Source organism: Festucalex cinctus, chromosome 8 (assembly GCF_051991245.1).
Source record: "Festucalex cinctus isolate MCC-2025b chromosome 8, RoL_Fcin_1.0, whole genome shotgun sequence".
NCBI lineage: Eukaryota > Metazoa > Chordata > Actinopteri > Syngnathiformes > Syngnathidae > Festucalex > Festucalex cinctus.
The window spans coordinates 4,762,821-4,775,565 of record NC_135418.1 but is presented as its reverse complement, the minus strand read 5'-3'; the positions used below and the strand labels follow the sequence as shown (position 1 = coordinate 4,775,565).

General features: G+C 39.7%; 1 protein-coding gene across 2 annotated transcripts in view; it reads left to right on the top strand.

Moving 5' to 3' along the window:
* The window catches only part of shq1 (SHQ1, H/ACA ribonucleoprotein assembly factor), an 87,708-nt gene extending 81,091 nt beyond the window's left edge, over window positions 1-6,617 (top strand). For both annotated transcript variants that reach the window (XM_077529764.1, XM_077529765.1), the window contains exon 12: window positions 5,765-6,617. In XM_077529764.1, coding sequence (XP_077385890.1) covers window positions 5,765-6,353 — 589 coding nt within the window. In that variant the 3' untranslated portion in view covers window positions 6,354-6,617. The remainder of the gene's footprint in view (window positions 1-5,764) is intronic.
* The last annotated feature ends 6,128 nt before the right edge of the window (window positions 6,618-12,745 follow it).

Below are 12,745 nucleotides of genomic sequence, written 5' to 3'. Positions count from 1 at the left end.
CACTAAATTGGATCTTAGGACCTGAAGTGCAAAGAGACCGGCAGATTCTAATTGAAGTTTTGACATCTCTCGACTGATTAACCTGAACAAATGTCCATGATGGACAGATAAACTGGAACATATGCAGATTTTCTGGTGCGAGTCCAATTCAATGGCTACATGCTCCAATAAATCCATTTCAAATTGATTGTTCAACAATAACAAATTCAAATAAAGGTTAAGTGTCTGCGAAAGCTCCCCAACATCAGACCATTTCTACCATGCCTTTATGCACCTTGCTAGGACAGTTAAGAGTCTTCCCCAAACAGTTTCTACGAAGTAAATCACTCGTGGGTAAGGGATGTCTTGTCCTAGATATTCTGAGTTGGTTCCATTTTGTTTAAGGCTGGATAAACTGAGTGTAGTTCACCAATCAGTTAAACAAATCACAACACAACACAGTAAACAAAAGGGCAGCAATGAAAGGCATCCAGTGTGTGTTTTTCTTCTTGGCATGTAGCTGTTTATTACAAGACAACCTTTGTTCTATAAATGACCGATTTTAGTCCCATTCCATTGCCAGTAACAGAAATGAGTGTGAATATGTGTGTGTGAAATGAAATGAAATGACTGAGTGTGTCCAGCTTCAACTTTAAGATGCATCACTGCTGAGGTTGGTACCATACCATCTGATCATGGTGTCAAAAAGTGATAGCAATGAGTACCAAAATGAGCCAAACATTTACTGTTTAGTGGAAACAGGACGTTTGGGAAAGATAATCAACGTAACACTCTCATAATATCAGTATTTCAATGCAATGTGTTAAAGTGGGATTTTCTTCTTCTTCTTCTTCTTCTTCTTCTTCTTCTTCTTCTTCCTGTTAGTCTGAGAATGAATTTCAACCCCATTTAGATGAATGTGACAATCAGTCAGTGGTGTTCCGTCCTAGTAAGCTAATAGGCGGCGCTTGCCCGACCTCTTCAAAATAAAATCATTGAAAATATTTCTGTCAGTGTCCTCTAAAATACAATACCGTAGTTCTACTGTTTTGGTCTTAAATTCCTGTATATTTTGTCCTGTTTTCCTCGCGGAGAGCGGAGAAGTCGACAGTTTGTTTCGCGCATACACAATGAGAAAACAATTGTTAGTTCCGTGAACGTTGTTTCCAGTACGTGCGGCTTTTGAATGGCAAAAAATCTGTCGGTCAAGGCAGCCTATCTGACAACGTGCATGCGCAAAATTGGCTTACTTGGCTTGTTCTGTGGTCAACAGTCATTGTTCAGTTCAAGTTCATCGCCGAATCCCAATGAGTGCTCTTTTCCCGGAGAACTTTTGAAGAAAGGAAGTGTAACGAACTAAGTGGGGTTGTTGAGCACTATGATGTCTGACTGTTAGTGAACGTAAAACAGGTCTCGCGGGAGGGAGGGAGGTAGGGTAGGAGGCGTGCAGTTCACTTAACGTTGTTTGTTGTACTTTTTTTCCTGCTAGCATCGAGAGCTGTTGTACTGTGCTGGTTATATTGTAACTAGCACTGGCTAGCAGTCAGTGGCTTTGCATCCCGGAGATAGAGGGCCGGCAAATGGTCCTATTTCATGCCCGAGGAGGCTCCAGCGTTCTCGGCCATGCTCCGCGGTCCTCCGGCGCGCTCCAGGAGTGGTACAGCGAACATATAATTTAAAGTGGTCGTCCTACTGGAGTAATCATCACGAAAACAGGGCCGAATTTCGTTCCTCACTTTCAAGAAAGGACATACGAGAACATCAGTGGCTAGGTGGCTGTCCAAATAGGTCAGTTAACTTTATTGTTGGTTGAAACCTCTTGCGGCTTTTCTGCAATGTAATTTTTTCTCTTCTCCGGGTTGAGTTTACATCATGGGCACGAGCCAGTTCCGAATACTGTAAATTCCAACGAACTGGCAAATTGTGATTTTATCATTTCATACACCAAGGAACTGGTTACATTAAGTGTTTGCGTATCAACCTGTCCTGAATATTTCTGCTTTAATTTTATACCTACACAGTAGGGGTGTTGAAAAAAATCGATTCGGCGATATATCGTGATATTACATTGCGCAATTCTCAAATCGATTCAATAGGCGGCCGAATCGATTTTTAAATATCCATTTTTGATGGAAAAATATTTCCCAAAACGTCTTAGGGTTCACACCTTAAGCATGAGAAAATGTTATATTAATGGAACATTAAGCCTTAATATTTTATTTTAATGCTATTCAAACATGAAACAGATTACAACCTGTATAAGACTGAAGTTTCCGATAAATAAATACATTTTCATACAAATCTTATACTGTACAAGTTTACTGATTAGTATTTTCAAAATTTAAATAAAAAAAAAAAAATCACAACAATGGACTTATAATTTCGTATCGGGATTAATCGGTACCGAATCGAATCGTGACCTATGAATCGTGATACGAATCGAATCGTCAGGTACTAGGCAATTCACACCCCTACTACACAGCGTTATAAAATAATGTTTAATATTGAAATTAATAATAAAAAAAATTTCATGTGTGAGTCTTCAGCATGTCCACTACAAAAAGTCATCGCTCGCCACTGCAATCAGTGGTACTTTAACCTTTACTGAACATGACTTAGCTTACCTATGAGATCTTTTTACATTCTTGCTGCTGAGGTGTTAATGAATATACATCCTAAAGTTGGCTAAAAAAAAGAAAGAAAAAAAAGAAAAAAAACCACTCAAGAGAAAGAAAAGAGTTGATTGGAACTGCACAGTAAAGAGGAACAGTTGTGGGGCACAGCAGTGGGTCAATTGAACTAGAGTGGGTAACGGGAGCTGAGTGTGAAAACGTGAATGACAGAAAAGTGGCTCCTCCCAACTCACATACACATACACGCACACTAACAGAGCTAAAACCGTTACTCCAACCTGAATGGACAGCCTGAATCTCAGTGACCCAGAGGTCAGCTCGTAATCACCGTGGCAAAGGGGGCAGCACGTATGGCACCAAAATGCAGTCTTCAAAAGTTTTTTTTTTTTTTTTTTTTTTTTTTTTTTTTTTTTTTTTTTTTGCGTTACTGAGACAGCACAGCAGGCATTCCCGACATGAATAGCATCGTTGTGCACAATAGGAGCCTGCTTGGACTTTCAACAGCAATAAAACACTTTTGCTCACTCTCGAGTCGACTGGAGTCTGCGTGTTGTAACTATAAAACTGCAGCTGCAGGACGCGAGCATCGTTTTGTGGAGCCACTCTGTTTAACTATTCTCCCTCTGCAGTTTTATCAATAATTGTATGTATAGTTGGAGGAGACGAGGATTTTTGATTCTCACTATTGCATTCCGTTAAGGGGCCTGATTTACTAAGGTCGCAAATTATGTGCTCTAATTTGTGTGTTGTCGACCTTTCTACCTTTCAGACGTAGTACTGAAAGACACAAAATCAGCCACAGCAATTCCTATCAAACTTGATAAATCACATTGTACTATGTATTTGTTTTGACTCCTCCCAGAAGATGAAAGAATCACCTTTTATTTGTCATGGATCCAAATTTGACCTCTGCATTTGACCCATCCCATTAGAGGTCAGAGCAAACATGCACTTGTCAGTGGCACATATTGGGTCAGGGGTTTACTGAAGCGCCCAGGGAGTATTGGCGTCTTGCTCAAGGACACAAGAGCCGTGCTTCCAGGGGATGTTGAGGGTCGCTAGGCTTCAGTCGCTCTTAACCACATGGCCACGGCTGCCTGTATGCACCAAACGTACTGCGCTGGTTTGCCAGGGTGTCAAAATGGTTTGCGTCCATTGTTGCACATGCAGACCTTCAAGGCCTTCTGTCGCTTATCTAGTCTGGCAGAGAGAGCTGTCGTTGTGAAGTGGCACCAAACTGCTTGTTTCAGCACCATTCCCACCACATTTTCTCAGCTATTTAATATTTAGATTATTTCATTGAACAGCTCCTGCTAATTATTTATTTAATGGGTAGAGCTGTCAAACCATTACATTTTTTAATCAGATTAATCACATCTTAGAATTTTGATTAATCATGATTAATCACTGACTTAAAAATGCTTTTATTCCCCCAACATATTTTGCCCGCTAAATTTGAAGCACACCTGTTATGTGTTAATTTTTTCGACATTTAATGTTATGAGGATGTCTTCAAAAATGTATATCCACTGCACATGCTCATACTGCTTTTTCTAATCAATTAATTATTTTCATAATTCAAAATGGGGGGAAAATGACCTACGGCATATGTAAACATTTATTAAATGCTTTACTTGAACGCATGTAGTTATGTTTATTGCTCAAACAGCAACAGCTACCTTTAATGTAACCATCCACTGTTGGCTAAAAAGGATCATCTGTGGTCAAAATTAATAGTGTGATTAATCTGTGATAATACAATGATTAATGCAATATTTTTTTGTGATTAAATAATTAGTTAATGCTTTAACTTTGACAGCACTATTAATGAGTAATATTTGGATGAGTATCAGATTTAGTTAATGGACCTAATGTTTTTCGATGAATGTATTCATTCATTAGCCACTCAAATTTGGGAAGGTTGTGTTTTGCTTTTCTTTCTTTTTTTTTCTTTTAAGATGCTGTTTTGGAGACCAGATTTTGCTTTTCATGTACAATGACCGCAAAAGTATGAAGCTCCTCACCTCACATCAACATAGCCGCTTGGCATCCAGATACCATTAGGTGGCAGAAAAGCAATACTTGCTGCTTTGACCTGAGCACAAAAACAGTGAATAGGTGATTTTTATTTTATTTTATGTTTTTCTCGGCCTACAGGTAGTCCTCTAGTTACCATCATCCAACTTCACAGGACATTCCCAGGTATGAAAAAACGCTGCCTGACGTCCATAAATGCCATAAAACGCCATAATGAGCTCACAAGTTCATATTTTAAAGTGTATGCAATATCATACATTACAGTACTGTTATGTAGTTCCCCTTTCTGCCACAATCACACCGAGCAGCACCGCACCATACACATACTAGTTCTCTCACTCCTAGTTACCACGCGCTTCCATGCATGTCTCGTGTTAGATCACTGCGGTGACTCAACACCAGCGTTACTTCGAGTGGAGAAGATGTGCTCCTCCTCGATCCTCCAACAGAAAAAAAAAGGAGGTTGCTAGTCATTCTTGTGACCTATGGTTGTTGGCTGCTAAATGCTATCTTTGCTGCCAGTTCAACAGCCCTAAACAAATTAATCCACTGCCAACTTCCTCGCTCCCCGTTACCATCATGATCGGTAAAGAGCAGCTGGATGTGTTGTATACTTCTCAGTCCCGCAATGACACGTTATTGTCAAACATTTGACTTTTTATTTTTTCATGTTTTGACTTTTTAAATGTATGTATTGACAGTGTATGTCGATCCAGTATATATTGGATATAATTTCATTTTATTTAATTTGCTTCATTAAAAAAAATAAAATAAATACATATCTGGGTTTTTTTTTTTTAAATGCATCTCGACTTAAGAACAAATTGACTTACGAACAGTCCACTGTGTTCATAATTTGAGGACTGCTTGTATAATGGAGGATAGATTCACCCAAAAGAGTCTGTGAATGACCATCAGTGAATATGCGATTTCTGTCATGTAAATAATGAATGATCACGTTAAATAAATGTGAATGACTGAATATAAGCTCAGCAACTGCAGTGGATGCGTTTTACAGTGACAACGTTGACTTCTGAGGATTTGTGCTTGTCGTTGCGTTGGAGGACTCATCTCGTGAATTGGGAGTAATGAAGTCTGTTTATCTCATCTCGCAGGTCGAAGAAGTTGTCAGCCTTGGCCACTGCACTACAAAAAGTCTCCATACAGAAAAAAGATTTGGATTTGGACATTGAGGAACTCGAACAGGCGGCCACAATGGTTGTTGAGGAGGGGGAGGACGGCGCTTCTGAGGAAGCTTCAGCATATCACAGCGGCAGCCGGTCCAGTGACAGCAGCACTTCGGAAGAAGATGACGACGAGTCTGAAGCCGAAATGGAAGCTCACGCTGAATCCCGGAGAGGAGGGGGAGGAGAGTCATCTAAGGACAGCCCTCTTAAGCCTCAGCACACCTCCGCCGTCTGTGCTTCCATCCCACAGGAGCGAGCAGCCACATTGCTGTCAGCGGAGGGCAACGTCGACATTCTCCCCCAAACCCCGGAAGGCGCCGGACCGCTCATCCAAGAGCTTGGGGAGCTAAGGATCTCTCCATCAAGTCCTGAAGCGGAAAGAAAGCATTCGCAACAGAGCATTGAATCATCAGGAGGGAGCAGCAGTGGGACTTTATTGGAGTCGAGCCCTTGCAGAAACCCCCTGCTCATCATTCAAAAACAGGAAGATCCTCATATGCTGGACTTCATGTCATGATGTGCCAAATGAAGACTTTTTTTTTTTATATTTTTTTTTTATGTAACTTCCATGTAAGTCATGTCATTAAATATGATTGGTTTTAATTTCTGTTCATTACTGTATTGAGTTAGTACGTATTTTCACACCTATTATAGTTTTGTCAATGAATTAGTGTCTATATTTGATAGCTTTTTTTTTCATCAGACAATAGTTTGAACGAGCTTTTCCCTTTGCTGCCCATCCCTGTATTTGCACCTCTGCTAATAAATGGTTATTAAAATACACGGTTCTTTTGCACTCTTTGTTTATAACATGATGAAAATAAGTATCCGGTAGAAAAATTCACGTGACCCTTAAAATCACCAATATTTCCCTTATGTTTAGTGAATTCAGGTTGCTGAAAACCACTACAGAAACTGTACAACAATCTTTGGTTAAGTGCACATTGCCTACAGAAAAATCATTGTTTTGTAAAAGACCACTCTCCATTTACTGTATGATTAGTCCCTTTTTATTTCTTGAATGGGTATCGTTATGACTGTTAAATAATAAAAATGTATTTTCTTTGAAATCATTCAAATCCTTTTGAGAAAAATAAATGTAATCGGGCAAATGTGAGGTATCCATCAGAGCAAAATGGAAGTAGCTAATAATTCCAGCGCAAGAAAAGCTGCCTCCACTTCCCAAAGATAGACTGAAGTGGAGAAGTGTGTCGGTGCTAAGCATGCACGAGTGATTGATTCATCCGGCATGAATGGAGGAGCTCTGTCGACACAGCTCAATATCATCGGCCTCGTACCGGGGTGAGAGAAAACAAACATGGAAGCACATGTCAGTTAGATAGATGGGGGCGGCTGAATGGGAGCTGTTTGTTTGAGAGATAAGAGCACCCCAGGGCCCGAGGTAGCTGTGAGATAGAGCTGCCGACACAAACCAAACCGACACTGGTCGTGCCGCGGCAACCGCAGGCAGAATACATTCATTTGTGGATTACTGTACTCAAAATACTGTGCAGCTCAAATTTTAATCCAAATATGAGCTGCTTTGGATATAAAAAAATACAGACGTTGATCCGTTGTGAACGAGGGCAACCATTAGCGATGATTTGTTCCTTTGAATTATTTTGTGTCACCAAGATGGATGTTGTTGTTGTTCGGGACCTCCCAAGTTGCAACGTCCCCCCGTGCAGCACCTGCTGGGACTCGGATGTATGAATGTGGTGAAAGTCAGGCCATTCAAAGCCCCCTTCAGTCAGGGGACGAGGGGGGGTTGGGGACCGTGGACCACTGAAGAGAATGCTTCCCTCTCCCCACAAGGGTTTCACATTGATTAAGTGACATTTTTCGTCTTTAAAGCGGCCTCCTCAAAAGCCGCAACCAAGGGTCACATTTCACTGGGTTTCCTCTGCATTCAATCGTCATCGCTGACAGATATTTCTCAGAGGAGCACAACAATTATATGAGACAGTTATCCATTATATGAAAGAATGAATGTGACGACTCTTTGATTTTGGGTTTGGTACATCTCCTCTTTCCTTGTGCATTTCCTGCTACTCCAGCTTCCTTCCACAATCAAAAACATGCATACAAGGTTAACTGAAGACTAAACAGGCTCCAGCTCACCTACCACAACACAAAAAAATAGAGCTGCTATGTCAACGTGATTACCTTGTTTACCTAAACATAAGTGGTAAACCGCTGGTGTTTTTAGGCAAAGTGGTCTAATACGTTCCTTTGTTGAGTCATAAAAGGTCATTTTCTTTAGCATGGAGCGGCATTAGGGGAGGCGTAGGCCATTTTTCTCTCTAGCATCTGTCTGCTTTTCATAAACAATTTTCAAGCAAGTTTTTGTGGTGTTATTGGAGACTTCTGAAGACTCAAATTCCAAATAGCACAACTTCAAGGCATTTGATTTTGTCTAGTGGGTATTAATCACTGAGGATGTTCGATATAACTTTTTTTTTTTTTTCCAGACCGATGCCACTCAACTCTCAGTCACCAAGACTATTTACTAAGTACCAACACCACTAATACTCTTTATACATAAAATTTCTGAAAAGGGGGGGAAAAAATAGTTCATGAAAATGGAATTTTTCTATTCATCTAATTTCTAATTTGTAGTTCCTGCAAGTACTGATACCTTGAAATATTGCCGGTGATAGGGCTGATATTAATGTTGAGTTTAAATACAGGTAAATACATTTCAACATTTTTTCTTCTGTTTTAATTTTTCATGGTGATCACAGCAAAGGCATAAATACACATTAATCAGAGCAAAAAGGCATCTGTTTTTGCAGTATATCATCTTGCTCCCTCACTCATCCCTGAGTTGAGTATATCCCAATATAGCATTTTTCCTTAAAATTGCATGAAATGAATGGCAATTTTCTGTTCTTCTATTTTCTCATTTCTAGTTCATCATTATGAAATACACTCTAAAAAGAGAATTGTTGAACCAATTTAAGATTACAAATTGATCTCTTGACCAACTTTAAAACATTGCTTCAATTGGTAACACAGGATTGAATTAAATGAATACAAAGTGCCTATAGTAAGTTTTATTAATTATCAGTTCATTAAATTTAATATATTTACTTTGGATTCACTTAATTCAATTGTGTTTTACCAATTGAAGCATTTTGCTTTAAGTTGGTCCACAATTCAATTTATAATCTTAAATTGGTATTGGTACAGGTATTGGTACTCGCCCATCCCTATTAACTCATTCACTCCCAGCCATTTTTACAGAAGCAATCCCCTTCACTGTTTTACTGGATTTTGACTAATTTTGCCAGGACCACATAATATTGTGTTCTATTGCTATAAAAACATGGAACCTACCAAAAGAAAGATTAAAGTCTTTTCTTTCATCAGGAAAAAAAGTATATTTCAATCTGTTTCCATTTTGCAGCAATTAGCATTAGAATATAGCTTAGTTTCATCATTATTCACAAGTCTATTTGGAATTGTCAGCAATTGAGGTTTTTTCAACATGGCCCTGGTTGATCACCTTTGCTCTGCTGCCACCTGTGGCCGTTTGTGTAATAACCGTTCTTTGCAATGGAGAGGTTGCATCAAAGCCTTCTCTATGCTCTAGCATAAAAAACAAAAACAAAAACAAAAAAAACATGAAAAACGCATAAATATGTCTTTGGGACACTTAAAACATTTAAAATAGAATGTATTTATACGTTTTCGGGAGCAACATTTTCTTCAGAATAATATGTTCTATGCTGCCCCACTAATCTGAACACAATAGTCTAATTAATATAGTGTTTGTGGAATATGAGTTGAACAACAAAATCCACCCATTTTAGTGATCTCCTGGGGCGGCCATTTTCACACTTGCTATCAACAGAAAGTGACATCACAGTACAATACAATATTAATCAGAATTTTTGGGTTGACTTCCCCTTTAACCACACTTTAGGTATATTGGCTAGTCTTGTAATAGAGAAATCGAAACAAATGTAGCTCAGTAGTTTCACTTTGTTGACTGAATATTCTCCTTTTATTGTCAAGTTCCATCTGCACTGGTATGACATCACACTGTTCATGTAGCTGACATCCAACACGCAAGCCAGGTCAGGAGTCACTGTTCTGAACCAAACAAGGACGATTCAGATAAGAATAAATAAACAACCCGACTAAAGTAACTTTTAGATGAGCATCTTGTGACCTTGACCTGTTGTGTAAATAGAATCTTTTGTCTCTCCAAATATTCCCTTTTGTGTGTTATATGAGAAACGCAGCAGTAAGGACGGTGTGATCACAACGCCCTTCTGCCTGTGCCACGTCGCCCCAAGTTGATTGTAATAGAAAACTCAATCTCCTTTCTGGTTCCTGAGAGGCAAAGTGAATCTGGTGCTTGAAAAGATGAATAACCCTCAAGAAGAAATGAATCAGGTGCTCTTCGGGGCCTGACTCGTCCGTCCAAGTGCTTTTGTGCACGCCGGTGGCCATGTCGCCACTCCCTTTTTGTGACAGCGGGACTGTGTCACGTCGCTTCAGGCTTGGCCAGCCAAGAGACAAGTGACGAGGGTGACAAGTGAAAGGGAAGAAGGCTCTTTTCCTTTCCTCTTTTGTTCCAACTCTAAAGTCCGGACCACATTCGATAGTGTGACTGTCGGAGACAAATCCTCTCATCACCCGTGCGTCAACGTGACTGCGTGGCTGCTTGTTGACACTTGAGTGGCTCTGCATTGGTGTGAGCAATGTCTGTTAAATGACGGCACAAGCGTCGGTGGACACGTGTTATCCGACAGCCTGATGCTGCAAATTGCCTCTGCCCTCCCCGCGTGTGTTTGCTTTCACCTTGTTAAGCGTGTTGGGCTCGCAGAGATGCTGTTAAACTGGAGGAGGCTGATCTTGCGGGAGGCTGGAAACCCTTGACCTGCTGACATCTGGATCCGTATACTGCATTTAAAACTCTATTAGCATAATCTGAGCAGGCGCTCGGGGATATGATGCTGAGATAGAGCACAGCGTGCTCACACTGGTAAACAAGGGCGAATTTGGAATGAGGCTGACTCCAATGTTGTGCGTATTCAATGTATCAACACATGGTTAGTCCTTATTTGACCATTTTAAATGTGTATGTTATGAAAAATGTCAGTTTTATATTAGCTTTGGCATGTTTATTCTGTCGTCCTTGCACTGGCTCCTTTCACAGATCTCAGGCAAAGGCAGGGATGTTCATTTCAGATAAAATGATGTAACACTTTACCACGGTTTTAAAATGTCAAGGCCTAGATAACTGCTGACACAGCTTGAGGTGACGTCCACACAGGGCAAAATATAATTGGCTGCTTGTTAGGGGTGTAACAATAACAGCAATATCGTGATATTGCGATATTAAAGGGATTGTTCGGATTTTTTGACATGAATCTCTATTTCACCTCCAGTGTGTGCGATCAGCACTGACTTACCCCAGACAGCGTTCTGTGACACGAGTTCTGGTCCAGTGTTGGACGAGAGGAAAATAATCCAGCAAGCTGGCTGGGGTCACGGAAATAAAAGCATTCTTCTTCTAAAAACAATTTGCAGTTGAGGAATCGAGCTGCCTTTTTTATAAAATTAATTGCCTCTAACGTCCTTTTCGGCGCGTAAGGGAGGAGGGAGGGAGCAAGATGGTAGCATGGGGAAAAAGTGCCAGTAAGTATTAGTTAGCCCCAAGGACAACATGAGTAGCCCACAGGTCTGTTCTAAAAAAAATTAGTACACAAGTAATAGGTCAATGGTAGTTTAACAGAAGAAGAATGTTAAAATGTATTTGATTAAACTTAACTTAATTAGGGATGGGCGAATACCAATACCAGGTATTGACATCATGCCGATATCGGGCCTTATTTCAAGTTATCGGTATTCACAGGAAGGAACTACAAATTAGAAATGAGAAGAATAGAAAAATGCCACGAATTTCAATACATTTTAAGAAACAATTTTATATTGGGATACATAGTTTTTTCTTTAAAATTAGCGGCCGTCTTTTTGTGGGGAAACCATATGTATCAAAAGTAGTGGTGTCAAAATTAATGCATTAATTTTGAGTTAAAGATCCTTTAATACCACTATTTTTTTTTCAACACACGATTAATGACCACGCTTACTTGGAAAGCCTGTAATGGGGGAATTCCGGTCAGAACGCAACAAACAGCACCCACTCCAAAATTTAGCAGTAATAAATTTAACTGGAGACTGGATTCAAGTTGTATTTTACAATTTAAAAAATTTGCAGAATTTCATAAGTTACTTCATGTTAAAAATTAGATAGCTCTTAATATGAAAAGAGAAATGCACTGAGCTGTCATCAACGTCTTACAAATGCAATTATGCCATTTGGTGGCAAAAAAAAATGACCAACACAAATCAATATCACACTCGTTTTTTTCCCACTTTTTTGATGACAAGAATGAAAACTTAGAAAAAATATTTTATTGTACGTTTCATTTTACATTTAGAACGGGATCTCAAATTTGCGATTAATCGTGAGTTAACTATTGAACTCATGCAATTAATTACGATAAAAAATAATAATAATTGCCTGACACCCCAAATCAAAAGTACTAGTGGTATTGGTACTTGTTATTGATATCGGTGACTACACTCAAGAATTGAGTACTTGTACTTGTATCGGTCTAAAGAAAAAAAAGGGGGGGTATCGAACATTAATAATTTGTGTTGTGTATGTTTTATAAAATTCTCATGAGAATACAGTATATGGTGGCATTGATATTTGCTCAAGCTCAGTCCGTGCACAATCCTCTTTCCATGAGGTGAGCATATGGGTGAATGTCGAAAAGAGAGCAGAAGAAGATGCATCCTCACCCGACCTCCGAGGCAGTGGCTATGTTTGCTCAGGTCCGCAGCCGTGTGTGCGTGTTTGCCCTAGTGGCTCAGTGCAGGCTCATT